Consider the following 19,830-nt stretch of genomic DNA (forward strand, 5'->3'; position numbering starts at 1 on the left):
CAGATTAAAGACATCTCTTTTATTCTTGTTTTTCTAGTAGGAATTTTTTTGCACTTTTTTCCTTCAAAACAAACAACTTTTTAAAAATTTTATTCAAGTATAGTTGACTTCCAGTGTTGTATTAGTTTCTGGTGTACAACAAAGGGATTCAGTTATATATATACATATGTATATATACACACACGCATATGTACATCCTTTTTCATATGCTTTCCTATTGTGGTTTATCACAGGATATTGAATATAGTTCCCTATGCTATAGAGTAGGACCTTGTCGTTCATCCATTCTCTATATAACAGTTTGCATCTGCTAATCCCAAACTCCCAATCTATCCCTCTCCTATCCCTTCCTCCCCCTTGGCAACCACCAAGTCTGTCCTCTGTGTCCATGAATATTTCGTAGATAAGTTCACTTGTGTCATATTTCAGAGTCCACATATAAGTGATAGTATATGGTGTTAAAGCAAACAACTTTTTATTGAAGTCGATACGCAATATTATATTAGTTTCAGATATACAGGAAAGTGATTCAGTTATATATATTCCAGAAATAGATATCTACTCTTTACAGATTCTCTCCCATTATAGGTTATTACAAAATATTGAATATAGTTCCCTGTGCTATATAGTAGGTCCTTGTTGTTTATGTTTTATATGTAGTAGTATGTATCTACTCCTAATCCCAAACTCCTAATTTATCCTCCCCTACTCCTTCCTCCTTTGGTAACCATAAATTTACTTCCTATGTGTGTGAGTGTATTTCTGTTTTGTAATTTACTTCATTTGTATCATTTTTTAGAATCCACATATAAGTGATAGTGTATGATATTTGTCTTTGTCTGACTTACTTCACTTTGATAATCTCTAGGTCCATTTTAGGAATTTTTATCAAGAATGAAAATTGAATTTTATCAAGTGCTTTTTATGTATCTATTGAGGTGGTCATGTCATCTTTCTTCTTAAGCTTTTAATGTGATGATTACATAAATTGATTTCTTACTGTTAAGCTAACCTTGAAGTCCTAGATAAACCTAACTTAATGTAGTCTTCTTTTTTTTATTTCTTGATTTGGTTTGCTATTCATTTTCTATTTTTGCATCCAAGTTTATGTGTGAGACTGGCCTGCATTTTTCTTTCTCTTGTTCTTGTTAGATTTTGCTAGCATTGTAAATGATTTGGAAAGTGTTGCCTCTTTTTTAATTCTCTGGAAGGGTGTGTATGTTGGAATTATTCTTGAATGCTTCATTGAATTTACTGGAGAAACCGTCTGGACTTAAAATTTTTTGTGGGAAGATATTTTACTGTTGATATAATGTCCTTTGTAGTTATAGGATTTTTCGTATTTCCTATTTCTTCTTGGGTTAGTTTTAGCAGTTATATTTTTCTAGGATAGTTCTTATTTAACATAAAATCTTAAATTTATTGGCATAATGTTGTTCTAATATCCTTTTATCTGTTTAATGCCTGTAGCATCTATAGGGGGCTTCCCTGGTGGCTCAGATGGTAAAGAATCTGCTGCAATGCAGGAGACCCAGGTTCGATCCCTGGGTTGGGAAGATCCCCTGGAGAAGGGAATAGCAACTCACTCCAGTATTCTTGCCTGGAGAATTCCATGGACAGAGGAGCCTGTTGGACAGGGATCACAGTCCATGGGGTCACAAAGAGTCAGACATGATTGAGCGACTCACACACACAGCATCTATAGTACTGTCTCCTTTTTGTTTTTGAAATTGATTGTAGGTGTTCTTTCTCCCTTTTTCTTTTTGTCACTCTTCTCAGAGGTTTATTTTATTACTGATTTCAAGGATCCAATATCTGTCTTTATTGAACCTCTTTATTATTTATTTACTACTTTATATTTGCTGTGCCCTTTGTTTTCTTTCCTTCCATTTATTTGGATTTATTTTGCTAATATTTTTTTTTAGTTCCTTGACATACATACTCTTTGATTTTTTCTTTTAAGTGTTTCTTCTTTCACATAAACAATTAAGGTTATACATACATATTCTGTTCTCTAAAATATCAGCTTTAGGTAATTTTACAAGTTAAAACTTGTTTTTTTTTTAGCTGCCCTGGGTCTTTATTGCTGCGCTTGGGCTTTCTCTAGTGGTGCGTGGGCTTCTCACTGTGGTGACTTCTCTTGTTGCAGGGCACAGGCTGTCAGGCACATGGACTGAAACAGTTGTGGCCCGCAAGCTCAGTGGTTGCGGTTTGAGGGCTCTGGAGCACCAGCTTAATAGTTGTGGTGCACAGGCTTAGTCGCCCCAAGGCATGTAGGATCTTAGTTCCTGGACTGGGGATCCAGTTGATGTCCCTTGCCCTTGCAGGAGAACTCTCAACCCCTGGGCCACCAGGGAAGTCACTTTACAAGTTTGATATGTATATTTTTATTGCTAAAAGTTTTATTCTTCAGTTATTGTTGGGTATAGCTTTCTAAATATGTCCATTAGATCAAGTTTGTTAATTATGTTGTTCAAAGTATCTGTATTACTGACACTTTAGCTGCTTATTCTATAAATTACTAAGAGGAGTGTGTTAAAATCTTCACTGTAGTTTTGTACTTGACTATTTTGTTGTCTGTCAATGTTTGCTTTCTATATTTTGAGATTATATTATGATGTACATAGCAATTCAAAATTGTTATATCTTCTTGGTAAATTAAAATTTTTATCATTTTGAAGTGGCCTTCTTTGCCACTAATAAGGCTTAATGCCTCAAGTTTATTTTGCCTAATATTAATGTAACTATCACCTCATGGGAAATAGATGGGGAGACAGTGGAAACAGTGTCAGACTTTATTTTTTGGGGCTCCAAAATCACTGCAGATGGTGATTGCAGCCATGAAATTAAAAGACGCTTACTCCTTGGAAGGAAAGTTATGACCAACCTAGACAGCATATTAAAAAGCAGAGACATTACTTTGCCAACAAAGGTCCATCTAGTCAAGGCTATGGTTTTTCCAGTGGTCATGTATGGATGTGAGAGTTGGACTGTGTGAAAGCTGAGCGCCAAAAAATTGATGCTTTTGAACTGTGGTGTTGGAGAAGACTTTTGAGAATCCCTTGGACTGCAAGGAGATCCAACCAGTCCATCCTAAAGGAGATCAGTCGTGGGTGTTTATCGGAAGGACTGATGTTGAAGCTGAAACTCCAGTACTTTGGCCACCTCATGCGAAGAGTTGACTCATTGGAAAAGACCCTGATGCTGGGAGGGATTGGGGGCAGGAGGAGGAGGGGACGACAGAGGATGAGATGGCTGGATGGCATCACCAACTCGATGGGCATGAGTTTGAGTCAACTCCGGGAGTTGGTGATGGACAGTGAGGCCTGGTGTGCTGCAATTCATGGAGTCGCAAAGAATCGGACACGACTGAGCGACTGAACTGAACTGAACTGAATGTAACTATACCAGTTTCTTCTTGGCTAGTATTTACAAAGCTAATGTTTTTCCATCACTTTATTTTCAATATTTTATATCTATATGTTATTTAGATGTCTTATAAACTGTAAATAGATAAATTTATCCATTCTGACAATATTACATTGTCGCTGCATCATTGAGCCCCATACATGTAATTTCTAATACATTTGGATTTCATTCCACCATTTTCTTCTGGGTTTTTTGTTTCACCTGTTTAAGGTTTCATTTTCTCTTGTTTCATGTGTTCTTTTTGTTGATAATCTTTTTATCACTCTGCTTTTGTGCCTCCATTCATCTGTTCCCTAGTCTTTTGATGGTTACCTTAAAAATTATAGAATATATACTATATTAAAGAAAAGTAAAACTTAAAGTAAACCCTTTTCTCCAGAAGCTTTCACATCAGTGTAACAGACATATGTGTTAATAATTTTGGTACGGTATAATGAGGCCTTAACAGAAATGTATTCAACATGCTCTGGGTCGATCAGAGGAAGAAGTAACCAAATTCTTTGGGAAACTGGGATAACTACTGAAGAAGAGATATTTGAGCTTTAGCTTAAGAGGTGGATAAGGTAGGGGAAGGTAATCCAGGCAGAGGAAGAATGCAACCTGTATTAAAAAAGCAGAGCATTGTAAAAGTGCATGTCATGTTTAAATAGAAGACCAATAGTTTGGCATGGCTAGAATCAGCATTTAAGGAAAAGGGGAAAGGACTGTCAGCAGTAAGATGGGACCACCCTGCTACCTTTTATTAAACACTCTCATGGTACCCTGTATTTTTTTATGACACTTTCCTACTTTGAAATTCCTGTTCAGTGTCTGTTTTTTCACATTCATCCTTAATCCTGGGTAATCAATAGATACTACCCATGGCTCAGATGATAAACAATCTGCCTGCAATGCAGGAGACGTGGGTTTGATCCCTGGGTCAGGAAGGTCTCTTGGAGAAGGGAATGGCAACTCATTCCAGTTTTCTTACCTGGAGAATTCCATGGACAGAGGAGCCTAGTGGACTACAGTCCATGGGGTCTCAAAGAGTCGGACACAACTGAGCAACTAACACTTTCACTTTCTTTCACAATTAATAAATCAAGAATAAATACAAGAATATCATTTTTAGCTGTAATAAACACTAAAATTGTTAATATGGCTATCACAAGGAAGTAGGACTAGGTAATAGGGTTAAGGGATTTGAGAGGAAACTTTTACTTAATTTGTTTATATTCCTCTGTATTGCTCAAATCTGTTCTCGTGTGTTCTCATTACATTTTTAAAGTTTTTATTGAGATAAAAATTCACAGTAAAGTGTGCAGATCTTGTGTTTAGCTTAATAAACATTTACACATGTAAACGTGGTTACACATCCATGTAACCACTATCTGGATCAAGATATAAGATATGTCCAGTGCTCCAGAAGATTCTCTCAGTACTGCCCCTTCCCAGACATACTGCACCCCCCCAGATCACCACTGTGGTGACTTCTTCCACTATGGTGTAGTTTTGCTTGTCTTTCACCTCATTTACATGGAGCTATATAATATGTACTTTTTCAAGCCTTTCTTATTGATGTATAATACACTTCCATTAAAATATACTGATCTTAAATGTTAGCTCAGTAAATCCTGATGTATTTCCAGCATTCCAGAAGACTCCCTAATGCCTCTTCCCAGTCAATAATGTCCCCACTAAGATAATCACTATTTTGACTTCTACCAACATTGCTTTGTTTTCACTGTTCTTGAGCATCACATAAGTGGAATCATATAGTCTCATGGAGGGCACCACCCAGATATTCTTTAGGAGAACCTGCTGTAGGAAGCAGCTTGACGAAGGACCTCTAACCCACCCTGCCATAGCTCTCCTCCTGAGCCTCTCCTGAGCAGCTCTCTGCTGAAGGCTGAGCATCGGGTCCCAGAGCCTGGCCCTCCTGCCTGATGGGGAGCCCTCTGGCAGATGGCTTTTGCTCTGGCTGGCTTGGCAGAGCCCCTCAGACTGTGCTGTCATCTGAGACTGTTCCTCTCAGTTTCTCCCTCCTCCTCTCCTTTCACAGGTTTTCGATCATGTGATTTGAAGTTTTGCCATACCTATTCCTGTTCCCTCTCCCTTTATTCTTCATGAGCTTTTCCCCTAATAAGTCTCTTGCATATCTGCTCCCATTTTGGCACCTACTTCTCAGAGGACCCAAACGCAAATATGCACTTTTGTGCTGACTTCATTTGCTCAGCATTCTGTCTGTGAGAGCCATCCCTGTTGTTACGTGTAGCAGTAATTTGTTCTCTTCTGTCGCATGAGTATAGCACAATATATGGATCCATCCTAATGGTACTGGGCATTTGAATAGTTTTCAGCTTAGTGCTCTTATTTTGATGTTTTTATACATGCAAGTATTTTGGTGAACACGGGCACTCATTTCTCTTGGGTATATGCCAAGGAAGTGGAGTTGTTGAGTCATAGGCATATGTTTAGCTTTAGTAGATATTGTTAAAGTTTTCCAAATTAGTGGACCAAGCTACACTTCAAGAGCACTTAGAAGAGTTCCTGTTGCATATAATATTTTTAAAATGTAAATGTAAAAATAAATAGTTCAAAAGATAGATACAAACCAGATGTATGCTATCTCATCCTAGTTTCATGTTTAAGTTACCATTTTTAAAACTGCCCAATAGAAAAAAATGTTCACATACCCTAAAATGTACATAGTGGTTATATTAAAGGGAGAAAGGAGATCACGGGGTACCTTTACCTTTGACTTTGAGAAATATCTGAAATGCTTTACAGCAAGTACATATTTCTTTTAATTATTGTCTTGAAAAATATTAACTAGAACTAAAAGATTTATGATGAAAACCAGCAGGCTCATCCTATACTCCTGCACACCTCTCAGTCACGAGGCTCCTAGCTTACCACTCCTTTAACTGCTTCCAAAGATGTGTTGAAATCCCTTATCAGCTGCCTAATTCTCTTTATTCCTTGTGGGTTTCTATCATTTCCATCACTTTATTGTCATTTAGTGAAATCTGAAGAGAGAGAGAGGTAATTAATATGATCAGTCTGCCATTTTTAATCAGAAGTTCATGCCTACAATCTAACTGATTTTTGGACATTGTCATAGTGAATGGGATGTATCAAAGAATAGCAGCTTGTTTTAAAGACATCATTCTGGTGGTTGGGATTAGGGATGATGAGGACGGACTGCGGAGGGGAGCACTCAGGCTGGTGGGGAGAATGCTTAGGAAGACGCAGAGATGGCTTCTCACCCAGCTGTAACAGGATGGAGACAACAACATAGAGGGCACAGGCAGTCCTTGCCTCAGGATCATAGCTCACATCTAGGGGCCCCTCACCCCAGTTCTCCTCCAGGACGGGCTCCACCTGGAAGGAAACCCACCGGACTGTAAAAGCTGAGAACAAGGAAATATACCAAAAATGGCAACTATGTGGCCATACCCCTTAGTCCTGAGTCCATAGCAGAGGTTGTAATCCACCTCGGCACACTTTCCTGCAGAGCCTGGGGAGCCTCATACTCCCAAATGGTAATAGACACTGCTGATGCGTCAACATGGGGCCAATTGCCCTCCTGGAAATAATAGTTTCCCACTCCCTCTCCAGCCCACAGGCAAACAGCAGAGCCTAAAAACCCCATCCTGAATTGTCCTGAAAACTACATGTCCAAGGAATTGCCACAAACTGGCTGCATAGATGTTAGCTGGCAGTGGACTATGAAGTAGGAAGCGACTGGTCAATGAGGTTTCTGGGTCCCTTGAGAGCATGGGCAGTCACTTCCACTAGGACCTGGACCCTCAGCTCAGGCTATCTTACCTTGTCCTTCATGAGGGGCAAGGTCCCCTCATCTAGGGCCTCAGCAACAAACTGCCGGACCTCAGACAGCTCTGGGGACAAGAGAGAGGGTGGTCAGCAGAGAGGCAGGGCACATAGGGGGAAAGGGCTTCGCTGTCTGATCAGACCCCGGACAAGCATCACAGAAGGTTCCAGAGAACCCCAGAGTGGCTAGACGGGGATTATTTCCACTGGGTTTCCGCTTTCCTCTTAGCCTGCAGGAGGTCGGAGACTGCACCATTGGGAAAGAGGAGGCAGTCCCTCCATCCCTGTCCTGGGGAAGATGGCTGGTTTGTGAAGTGTGAAGTCTGTGCCTCACAAAATGTAAAAGGCCGTGTTACCCCCTTCCTCCCAAGAGTTGACTCCCCACAGGTTCCTCTGCCCACATGCCCTCCACGCCAGCTTATATCCAAGCCCCTCCTCACCCTTCAGGGCATCCAGGATATCCCAAATGGTTTCTGCACGTGCCTCTATCAAGACCCCAGCAGCACTGAAAAGACTGCTTATGAGAGAATTCACCGCGTTGTTCATTTGTAGCTCCCCGGAGCACTGGACCTCAGACACCTAGGACCAGGAGATGGGAGAGAGGAGCCTGGTCCCATTAGAGTGGATTGTCTCCCCACTGGTCCCTCCCTCTCTCTGCCCTCTTCTTCCTTGGGCCTCTTACTCTTCGCTCTAGATCCTGCAGCTCTTCATCACTGCGGAGGCACTTAGTGAAGCAGTTTAGCACCTCTTTTTGTTCCTCTGGAGTCAGATCCTGGAGGACTCGCACCGTATCATGAACCCTCTCTGTTATGCTTTGGAAACTCTCCAAACTCAAGGACTCCCCTGTAGAGGCAGAAATTGGGTAGAACCCAATCCCTTCAGCCTAGCAAGCTCCATTTCCAAGGCCCCCCAGACCCCATTCTTGATCTATCTTTCTTCTGGAGACCACTTCTCTATAACTTCCCTTCTTCTCGTCTTTTTCTGTTAACATGAAGCAGATAGATACCCATCATCACTGCCTTCTGCTGACCCCACTTCCACCTCCCAGCTCACCCTCAATTCTTCTCCACCTCCGGGAAATCAAAGCTTACGTAGTTCTTGCCATTCAAAGTGCAAGCTTTGAACCACAGTAGGAGTGATGAGGATTTAGAGAAAGTTAGAGCAGTGGTTCTCAATCTTGACTGTGCATGAGAATCCCCTGCAGAGTAATTAAAACCCCCAGTGCCCAGACCAGACCACACCCCCAGATCAGCTAAATCAGAATTTCCAGAAGTGGAACTCAGTCATCACTACTTCCAACATTTCCCTCACGTGCTATCAGTGTACCAGTGAGAATCACTGTGTTCAGAGGAGATAGATGCAACCTCTAAAGTGGAAACCTACTTTTGGCACTGCCCTACCCTTCTCCAGGGCATGGCAACCCACTCCAGTATTCTTGCCTGAGAATCCCATGGACAGAGGAGACTGGTGAGACACAGTCCACGGGGTTGCACAGAGTCAGACACGACTGAAGAGACTGAGCACGTACTACACTTCTCCTCCCAATACTCTCCACTACTACTACCACACACACACGCATGCACACACACTCAGCTGCCACACTTGAACTGCATTCCTTGGGGCCAGAGGGCTCAAAGGTGAGGACTGCAGCTACCCTGAACACAGCTTGCCTCCATCCTTACCCAACCATGGTGAACCGCCACCTTTCTCTGCAAAGAGAGGAAGAATAATCTCAGCGAGTCCTCAGGTCACCTCCACCCCAGCCCACCCCATGGACATTCTTGTCCCAGTGGTGGGGGTTCTCAGTTCTAGACTCTGAGCCCTCACTGCCTATGCTGGGGAGCCTGCATTCTCATATGGTATATAAATGACAAAGTACTATATTTACAGACCCCTTCCTACACTCAGAGATAGGCAGCCACAGGCATATATGCCTAAGATGATTGAAGGAGAAAGGGAAGTCCAGAGAGAAGCACCATAACCTTAGCCACTCAGAAAATTTGGGTGACAGCAGGAACTGGAATCTATTCCCTGACTCCTCTGTGATGGCACTTAAGAGTGACAGAGAATCTCACTTGAGCTAGCAAGGCCTCGCCAGAACTGAACCTGCAGCTTCTACAACTTTCAGTAATTTCTCTTGAGTGTTCTACTCCACCTAGACTTCTACTCCACCTAGAACCTCGCTCCACTCCTTCACAAGGGCCCTTAGGCAGAACAACCGTTATGAGATTCAGGGAAAGGTCAGAGGAAGCCACACACCGAATCATACGGGTCTCCTGGTCTAGTCCTAGTTCCTTTTAAGGTTAGTACAACCTGGGGGCTGTAGGCCTATTGAGCGGCAGAGCCAGGCCAAGACCCTGAGACTATCTGACTCCTAGTCCAGTGTTCATGCTGTTGTATGAGAACTGGCCAGGCAATTCAACTGTGCTTTGTAAGCCAATAGGCCTTCTATAAGGACTGTGAACCCAGAACCCAGCCCACTGACCTACACAGAGCAAGTCAGAGTTGGCGGAGCCTAGAAACCCTAGGCCAGCATGCAATCCAACCTACTTATCCAACAGGCAGATTTTCCTCCTGCCCTCACCTTGGCTCAAACTTGAGTGCATCCTGTTACATTCTCAGCACTGATGACTCTATAATTCCAGGTCATTTGCTATCCTCTTTTTAAAACCAGTATCCCTGCCAACTCTAGAATGATGAACAGGAAGCCCACTCACTCACCTTCTGGAAAGGATCTGGTTTCGTCGAAGAAACAAATATCTAAACCAGTTTTTAAAAAGAGAGGAAGAGAGATCAGTTGTTAGAAAGCCCAGTTCTCTCTCTGTAAGTTCTTCTTTTTAATACCTCCCCAGTCTTCCCACCCTGCCCAAAGGAAAAATAAATTCTGGGAGAGAGACAGGAGCTAACACCTCTAGGGAAGAACTGGGTTTCCCAGGTGGCTCAGCAGTAAAGAATCCGCCTGCCAATGCAGGAGACACAGGTTCGATCCCTGTGTTTGGGAAGATCCCCTGGAGAAGGAAATGGCAACCACCCACTCTAATATTCCTGCCTGGGAAATCCCATGGACAGAGGAGCCTGGCAGGCTACAATCCACGGGGTTGCAAAAGAACTGGACATAACTTAGTGACTAAGCAACAACACCCTCCATCCTTCTTCCCAGTCCCTGAAACTTCCCCCTTCCAGGTCACCAGGACACCTACAGACTGACACAGACCCCAGTTGAACTGACCCCCACCTTCTTCATGTGTTCAGCTCCCCTATCCCACCCACCCCCTGACCCCACGAGGCCTAGCTTACCCATCTTCTCCGCGCTGGGAAGACAAGCTGCTTTACCCGATAGGCCAGGACCTTCTCAGGGGTGATGGTCACTTCCTCTTCATTCTAGGAAAAAGGAGCGATGTAGATTGACCCCTCAGTTCCTGACATAATTACCGTGCCTGATCCCCCAAACATTCCTGGGAGGTAGACATTATTACCCTCAATTTACAGATGAGAGAACCGAAGCTCTGAGAGGGTCAGCAGATGAGCCCATTTCACATCAGCAGAGTTGATATTTGACTCCACATCTGATTTCATTTCCATTTCATTCAACAAATATTTATGGGGAATTCCCTGGCTGTCCAGTGGCTAGGACCCAACACTTTCACTGCCAGGGGCCTGGGATCGATCCTTGCTTGGGGAACTAAATTTCCACAAGCCACATGGTGTGGCCAAAAAAAAAAATTTATGGAGGACAAAACATGCCTGTTTTGTTCCAGGCATCACGGCTCCTGTCGTCCTGCCTCCTAAAAAGGGAGGAAGACAATGAACAAGCAAACAACACCTGTATAATTATGAGCCATGGCAAGTGCTAGGAAGCAAATGAAAACAGAGCACCGCCAGAGATTTAAAGGGGAGAGACTGTGTGATACTATATACTTTCTTGGGGCAAGAAGAGAAGTTGTAAGAAGGCCAAGGAGCAGGCAAGACTGCTCAGAAAAGTCTAGAGGAAGAGATGAGGAGCCTGGTGTCTGGGCTGGCAGCCCCTGACCTGCAGTGGGTGAGCCAAGCTGGCTTGCCCACAGTCCCTGTCTCCAGAGATCCTAACCTTGCTTTCGTATTGGAGATCAGAAAAGTTCCAACAGGATCTGAAAACTAAGTTGCTTTTTACATTTCAGAGTTTCAGTCTTTGCTATCTTCACAGTTTCTGTCACTAGATACAGGTCTTCTCTCTTCGCCTGGATTGATTGGAATGAAGAAGGCAGTTCCTTCTTCAGCTTCCTGGAAGGAGTAAAAGGGGGAATGAGAGGGGCCCCACCTCCTAGGCACATCTCTCCCTCCCCACCAGTTACTCTCTATTTGAGAGTAAGTGCTCCTGAGGTCGGAAAACCAAGGAACATGGAACCCCTGTCAAAGTTCACTTTACCCACCATGGAGGGGAAGGGGTGCAAAGTGGGAAGGGAACCCACTAGCATTTCTGGAAGATTAGAGCATGCCAGCACAGTGAAATACTTCACACGTTGTTTCACTTAACCCTCTCCACACCCGCATGATATAGGCAGGCTTGCATTCATTTTTCATATGAAACTGAGGCTTAGAGACAGGTCCTGAATGGTCCAAGTTCACACAGCAAATAAGCAGAGATGGGATTCAAGCCCCGGTCTGTATGAGTCCAAAGCTTCTGCCCTTCTCATGGCACTGAGATGGGCATGTGCCCAGCCCAGAGCAGCCCCTTCTCTGAGAAGCAGTCCCAGCTCCCTACACGGGTCTCTGGGACCTGGTTGTGTATTGTCCACCTTCAGGGTCCATGTGCCATTTCTGATTCCATAAGGGAATTCATGGGCTTCCCTAGTAGCTCAGAGGGTAAAGCATCCACCTGCAATGCAGGAGACCTGGGTTCAATCCCTAGGTCGGGAAGATCCTCTGGAGAAGGAAATGGCAACCCACTACAGTATTCTTGCCTGGAGAATCCCATGGACAGAGGAGCCTGTGGGCTACAATCCATGGGGTCACAAAGAGTCAGACACGACTGAGCGACTAACACACAAGGAAATTCATTTTGTGACTTAACCCAGCCTGGTGGAACTTCTGGTGTTTGCAGCCAAAAGACCTCTCTACATCCTTGCCTCTGGTGACCTTCCTTTACCTACCTGCCCCCACACAACTCTATTTACACACTCAACATAGCCTCACCCTAGAAACAATGCATTCTAGAAAAGAAATAAATTCCCTCAGCAAAGGCCCCTCCCCAGCAAGACTGTGGTGGTAGGAGCAGGTCAAAGGACCAGTCCAATTTCACTGGAAGCCTTTCAGTTCTGAATTAAAAAGGGGAAACAAAAGGCATCCACCCTGCCCAGGGAGGGCTAGCCCAGGAAAACAGAGGGGCCTCTTTCCCTGAACCAGCCACACTTTCCAACGATTCCAGCTAGGGGAGAAGCCACCAATACCAGCCACAATATAACTGCTGAGGCGGAAGCTGCTGGAGTCCCTCGGAGGGACCATGCCCCCAGCTATCAGCATGTCTGTAGCCCTTGATCGGTGCCACTCTGGTGGGGCGGGGTGATGGCACTTCCTGTGCAGGAAATGTTCAACCGGGGTGCTTTGATTTCACCGTGCTTCCCCTCAGCTCTCTTCTTGAGTACTTACCATGTGCTGGGGATAAACAGCGAGGTTAGTAAAGACGGTCCCTGGTCACAAGCTGTTCTTAGTGCAGCGAGGGACAGGTACATGGAAACCACTGACTTGCCAACGAAGCAAAGTGAAACAAGCACAGAACGAAGGTTTGGGCAACACAGTTTAAGAAAACAGAGGAGTGTGGTCTCAAAACCAGCCAGTTTGCTCCAAGTCAGAGCCATCAGTTACCCTGGAGGACAGCAGGAAAGGAAGTGAATTGGGGACCTCAGAAGAAGGGCTCCTGGAGGCTGCTTCTGGATGAATGAGAAGGCTTGCTAAGGGTGGACAAGAGGAGGGCATGCTTGAATAAGGACTGGGTTGAGGGCGGGAGGAGTACTGGGAATAGGGAGTGACAGGCAGCACCAGCCAGGGCTCCCCCCACCTCGGATGGCCTAGGTGCCCCAAAATATGGGCTGCTCCCTCTCTCCTTCTCCCTTGCTGTCCACCTCCAGCCTCACTTGTTCCTAAGGGAATCCAGGAATTTGAAGGGTATCTCGCACTTTTTAAACTTGATATTCATCTCATGGAAAATGTGGAATGCTATTTTAAATGTCATTTTGGGGGAAAATTTCACTGTCCAATTTTCCTTTGAGTCTTCGACGTCCAGAATTTCAAAGTTACCATCTTGACCTGGAAAGAGAAAGGTAAGGTCACAATGTCGTTATTATCACTGAGGCTAACCCAAAAGATCTCTAGAAGATCCTTGCTGATGTGCCCATCCTGGGCTCCCCTCATGATCCCCTTCTCTTCTGAGCAAGTCTTCCAGCCATGGCTCTCCAGCCAATGCTGTTCTCCCCAGAAGTTATCATAGCTGGAGCCCACTCTGCCACATTCTTACCAAATGACCTTGGGTAAGTCACTTCACCTCTGAATCTGTTTCTCATCTATAGAAGGAGAATATTCATAGCACCTACTTCCAGTGCTTGAGGAGATTAAATCATGCAGCTAGCACTTAGCACACTGCTAAATGCTCAGTAAATGTGAACTAGTCCTATTAAACCATTTGAGAGGTTGAAATGAAACAAAGAAAAGTAAAGCGAAAGAATTAGGAGCCCCTGACCACCTGGCTTCCCAGGTGGTGCTAGTGGTAAAGAACCCACCTGCCAATAGAGGAGACAATGAGACTTGGGTTCGATCCCTGGGTCGGGAAGATTCCCCTGGAGTAGGAAATGGCAACTCGCTCCAGTATTGTTCCCTGGAGAATAATGGACAGAGGAGCCAGGAGGGCTATAGACCATGGGGTCACAAAGAGTTGGACACCACTGAGGGAATGAACACAACCTTTGGGAAATAAAAATAGAGCAGAGTTCAATCTCTGTGTTTGTGTGACCTAAGCAGGTGTAAAGTGAGGCAACTCTGGAAAGTTGCCCACCAGCATGGACTCTGCCTGGCCTTGCATAAGGCCTTGTGTAAGGGCCTAGAGTCCAAGTCCATTGCTGCCCCAGAGTTAATGGCGAGTGTGTGGAGATGCTGCCGAGTGCCTTTCTCTCAGACCTCCCAGTTCTGAGCCCACAGAGGAGGGAGAGAAGCTACTGCTGCATTTTAGGGGTGGGCCTGGATTTCTAGAGAAAAAAAATGCATTTTGAAACTGGTGGAAACATGACAGACCTGGAAACAATGCCTGAAATCAGTCCTGTGTGTGTGACGCTAATGTCTCAGGGCCCATTTGTTTCTTGAGTAATGTAAAACTTGGTGTATTTTATCAAAGAGAAAGAAAAATCAAACCTCACGCACACAAAGGCTACAGCGTGGGAGAACTCCCTGGTCCAGTAGTGAGGACTCCATACTTCCACTGCAGGGAGCATGGGTTTGATCCCTGGCTGGGGAACTAGATCCCACAAGCCATGCAACATAGCCCACACAGTACGGAGAAGGGCAGCGGGGAAGAGTAACGTGACAATGAAGAAACCTAACAGGTACTACCTCAGCCAGGTGACCAAGGTCAGTATCAATAGTGATAAGTCTTGTTGACAGTACATAGCCTTGCTATGAGGGTTTCCCAGGCGGCTCAGTGGCAAAGAATGCTCTGGCAATGCAGGAGATGCAGGTTTGATCCCAGAATCAGGAAGGTCCCCTAGAGAAGGAAATGGCAATCCACTCCAGTTACCTGGAAATCCCATGGATGGAGGAGCCTAGTGGGCTTAAGCAACAGCAGCAGCAAACCCTTGACATGATGTGGTGAGAACAGCACTTTACCTCTGTAGTCTTTCCCCGCCCCCCAAACCCATTTCCTAGGTCTAAGAGACAGAAAAAAAATCAGACAAATCTCAGTAGAGAGGCATCCTACAATATGCCTGACTGCTGCTGCTGCTGCTGCTGCTAAGTCGCTTCAGTCGTGTCCGACTCTGTGCGACCCCATAAACAGCAGCCCACCAGGCTCCGCCATCCCTGGGATTCTCCAGGCAAGAACACTGGAGTGGGTTGCCATGTCCTCCTCCAATGTGTGAAAATGAAAAGTGAAAGCGAAGTCGCTCAGTCGTGTCCGACTCTTCGCAACCCCATGGACTGCAGCCCACCAGGCTCCTCCGTCCATGGGATTTTCCAGGCAAGAGTACTGGAGTGGGGTGTCATTGCCTTCTCCGATATGCCTGACTAGTACTCCTCAAAACTGCCAAGGCCATTAAAAACAAGAAAATTCTGAGACACTGTCACAGCTGAGAGGAGCCTAAGGAGATGTGACAACTAAATGTAACATGATGTCCTGGATGGGATCCCGGAACAGAAAAAGGACACTAGATGAAAACCAAAGATATCTGAATAAAACTAAAGAAATCTGAATAAAACTTTGTTGCTGTTCAGTCACTCAGTCATGTCTGACTCTTTGCGGCTCCATGGACCACAGCACGTCAGGCTTCCCTGTCCTTGACTATCTCCCGGAGCTTGCTCAAACTCATGTCCACTGAGTTGGTGATGCCTTCCAACCATCTCATCCTCTGTCACCCTCTTCTTCTCCTGCCCTCAGTCTTTCCCAGTATCAGGGCCTTTTCCCATGAGTTGGCTCTTCACATCAGGTAATGGACTTTAATTTTTAAAAAACCTATGTACACACATCCACACCAAATAGTTAAAAATAATAATGTTTAAAAAAGAAGCAGGTCAAATTGCTAAAAATCAATTTAAATTATCAGTTCACCTCATTCTTAATTTTTTTAAAGTTTGGTTTCACCTCTGTCTGAATTTTTTATGCGAACAGAATTTCCCTTAAAGGAAGTTAACCTCGTCGATTTTCCATAATTAAACTTGCCCCTGCTGCCCCTGGAGAATAATGTGATCATTGCAAAACATCCTAGTCCTACTTTAAAGTTTTTTATTTTTGTCATTTGGCAAACTGATTTTTTTTGTGGGGGGATGGGGTAGTTGGCCACGCTGGGCGGCATGTAGGACCTTAGTTCCCAGGAACTTAGTTCCCCTACAAGGGCTCGAACCTGTGCCCCCTGCAGTGGAAGTTCAGAGTCCTATCTACTGGACCACCAGGGAAGTCCCTGATTTTGATTTTGATTTTTTTGAAAACTAGCTTTTAGTAAATTGACTCTTGGCAATTCAATTTTCAGAAAATTGATGCAGAGTCTTTGAAAAATGCTAATCTGAAATTTTCCTAAAGATGTTTGCTTGCTGAATTAAACTCCACTTGTGGAAAAGCCCATCACCTCTGAGCAATCTGGGTACAGTTCTTGATCACATAATAGTCATACGTGGCAGGTGCTCTAGAACCATACAGTGGTGTTGTTAGAATTCTTTTCCATCTCTTGCGGAGAACCAAAAGGATTTTGGTAGAGATGTCTGAGCTGTAAAACTCACCATGAGGCATGAGATGCCGTAATAATGTCTCCAAGAGAAGGTTCATCGACACCTCTCCTGGGACTTCTGAAACCCAAGAAACCCCAGGAGTTGGGAATCGCTGAGCTTGGAAGCAGGAGAATGGGACAGACTTCTCTCCTAAGGCCTCTGAACCCTTACGGAGTTCTGCTGACCAGCAACTTCCCATTCAACCCACATCCCCAGGGAACGGGAAGGGCTAATAACTGCCACCAGCAAAAAGCCTGGGGAGAACTTTTATTGAATGCTCCTTCTTGCCGGCACTGTGATAAATGATTTACATAATTCACCTCATTTGACTCTTGCAACAGTCTTCTCAAGTTGACAGATGAGGAAACAAGCACAGATAAAGCAACTTGTCCAGAGGTTACCCAGCTGGCAAGTGTGGCAGAGCCAGGTTTTGAAGTCAGATGCCCCCCAGTTCTAAAGCCTGAGTCCTTTCTTAACCACTATGCAAATTGTTTGCATTTATTTATACGTTTCAATGATTAACTTTATAAACACATGAGAAGACCTCAGCTAATTTAAAAGCGAATTATTTACAAAGGGAAAAAATAGGAAAGAAGACTATTTAGGAATAGTTTGCACGAAAAACAAACTGCCACTTCCCCTATTCCCTTCTCCCCATGCAGCTCTCTTGAACATTTCTTAAGTTGAGGTGTATGGATATGTACATACAAATTCTACGGTTTCTTTGTTGACTGGTTGACCTGGTTGATAGCAATGGGGCATTGAGAGAGGGGCAGAGTAGGAGTGGGCAAAGTCTCTCACCACCTCATACTGACCTTGGAACTCAGGAACCACCATATCAAATGGTACTTCACTCTCCAGGATTTCTTTCAGGGTGAGGTTTGTCTTGTCATACTGGTATCCAAAGAAACGTCTCCTCGTCTTCACCAGATAGAAGCAGTGGAATTTGTCAGCATCCGTGAAGCTTCTGACAGCAATCAACTCTCCACTGTTGTCTAGCTCTTCAACCACAACTCTTGTGACTGACTCAAATAGTGTGGGCATTGTGCCTGGACCAACTGGGGAAAGGAAGTCAATTGCAGTTTGGGGGCAGGGGGATATTGGTTCAGGTTTTATGATCTTCTACTTTTGGCAGATCCAAAAGTTCTAGGCCAACCAGAACTTGGAATGATTTGGCTTCCCTGTTTCTAGAAGGTGTGGCATTCACTACAAACTAAGATGGAATGACCATTACAAATGCCAGACTCTCCTCACCGCTGGTAGAACCCTTCTGGAGGAAGGCTGGAATGGCGATTGCCCCAAAAGGAAAGTGAGACCTGTTTTCTGAGTTTCCCACAGCAGAGTTGCTCAGAGGGACCTGATGGGTGGGAAGGCAGTCCCACCATCCCCAAATCTTACCAGTGCTGATGAACAGAGGAACCAGGAAGAGATGAAGGGCCTGGCTGCAGACCTCACGTTACCAACCCCAAAAGACGACTTCTTCCCTTGGCTCTGACTCCTGGGCCTCCCTCCCTTCCTGTTCTGCAAGGCAGTTGGATGGGTGCCCCTACCCACCATTTCCCAGTAAGATGGTGATAAACTGGTCTCAGAAGGAAACAGAAAGGGTAGTACCCTACATTTATACTTCAAGAGTGGCTTGCAGCTGGGTACCCTGGACAGCCACCCACCCCCAAGTCCTGTCTCCTCCATTTCCGGTCACCTTCTGAAGGATTCCCTCATATTTGGTAAAAGCAAATCAATCCTGAAACCTCACCTGGGATATCTCCCGCCACCCACTCTCTGCTTCACCCTCTCCCTGGTCTACTTTTGGCCCCTGTACCTCTCCACTCGCCGGCCCTGCGGGACCTTCCACAGGCCCACCACCAGTCCAGCCTGACATACCCACCATGTTGGACCCTCAGGCTCTCTTCCCTCTAAATCCTTCCTACTCTCTCTTCCATCAATCACTCTGCCCCTCCTTCCTTTTCAGATCTTTTCCCCCTTTCTTCAGGTTCCTCTGCCACCCTCCTGAGGCCAGACCACACCCCACAGGCTTCCTGGTCACCTTCCCCTAATTCCTTTCTGGCTGACACAGTCACCTGCTCACCCCTCACCCATGTTCCCTTCTCTGCAACCTGCCCCCGTCATGGTGATCAGCTCACAACTCACTCCCCACCAGAATCCTTCTGGGATTATGGAGAGGCTGTGCCCGGGGCCTACGGGTCCATCTCTTTGGACCACAGGTGTGTGGTCCAAAAAAGAGGCCGCACACCTCTTTTTGTCCTCAGCTACTCACCAAAAATGGAGGTTGTAAGAATTCCCTCTGTGTAAGGTCTCTGCACAGTTCCGGGCCACTGTGTCTTGGGACTATATAACATGGGAACTGAAAGAAAAAATAAACTGGAGAGCTAGGAGCCCCACCTCTCAGATTTTTAGATATGCCCCTTTATGGCCTGGCTGGAGGCCGACCCAGGTCAAAGGTAAGAAACCGACGGGGCTTCCCTGGTGGTTCAAAGGGTAAAGCGTCTGCCCGCAATGCGGGAGACCCGGGTTTGATCCCTGGGTCGGGAAGATCCCCTGGAGAGGGAAATGGCAACCCACTCCAGTATTCTTGCCTGGAGAACCCCATGGACAGAGGAGCCTGGTAGGCTACAGTCCATGGGGTCGCAGAGTCGGACATGACTAAGCGATTTCACTTTCACTTCCCTCCTCAAGGACCCAGGGTGCAGGTAGGTGGGAGGCAGACAGGCAGACACAGATAAGGCACAGAACAGGCTGTAAAGGCCCCTCCCTGGCAGTGAGCCTCAGTAAGTCCTCTTCCCTCCCAGTCATGCTTATGGAGGGAGAAGGAAGCAGGAAGCTTCCTCTGAGGACACAGAGGCCAGGAGGAGAAGCCGCCCTCCAACGCAGGAGGAGAAGTGACAGGAGTTCAGGGGGAGGAATTCAGAGCAAAGGACTGGGCACCCCCTGGGACTCTGGCTTCTTTAGGAAGCCACGGCTGAACTGACACCCTCCCTGGCTGCAGCACAAACTCTCCCTCTGCCGGCCCAGCCTGGCTCAGCCCGTCAAGCCTAGAGGTGTGAGTTCTGTCTGAGGACCAGCCAGGCGAAGTCCCAGAGCAGACTGCTGCTCTCTGGCCAGCTTACTGCCTTGGCTAGCTCGCCACCAGCC

General features: G+C 45.5%; 1 protein-coding gene across 1 annotated transcript; it reads right to left on the minus strand.

The window, feature by feature from the left end:
• Positions 1–593: 593 nt before the first annotated feature.
• Positions 594–19,311, minus strand: GSDMB (gasdermin B). The gene is given in 13 exon segments (XM_061143930.1): positions 594–6,792; positions 7,240–7,310; positions 7,683–7,821; positions 7,925–8,085; positions 8,925–8,951; positions 9,964–10,002; position 10,384; positions 10,540–10,616; positions 11,330–11,502; positions 13,353–13,524; positions 14,867–14,968; positions 17,496–17,738; positions 18,956–19,311. Coding segments are annotated over 13 exon segments (1,581 nt in total). The 5' UTR covers positions 19,038–19,311; the 3' UTR covers positions 594–6,498.
• Positions 19,312–19,830: the final 519 nt, after the last annotated feature.

Source organism: Dama dama, chromosome 5 (assembly GCF_033118175.1).
Source record: "Dama dama isolate Ldn47 chromosome 5, ASM3311817v1, whole genome shotgun sequence".
Lineage (NCBI taxonomy): Eukaryota > Metazoa > Chordata > Mammalia > Artiodactyla > Cervidae > Dama > Dama dama.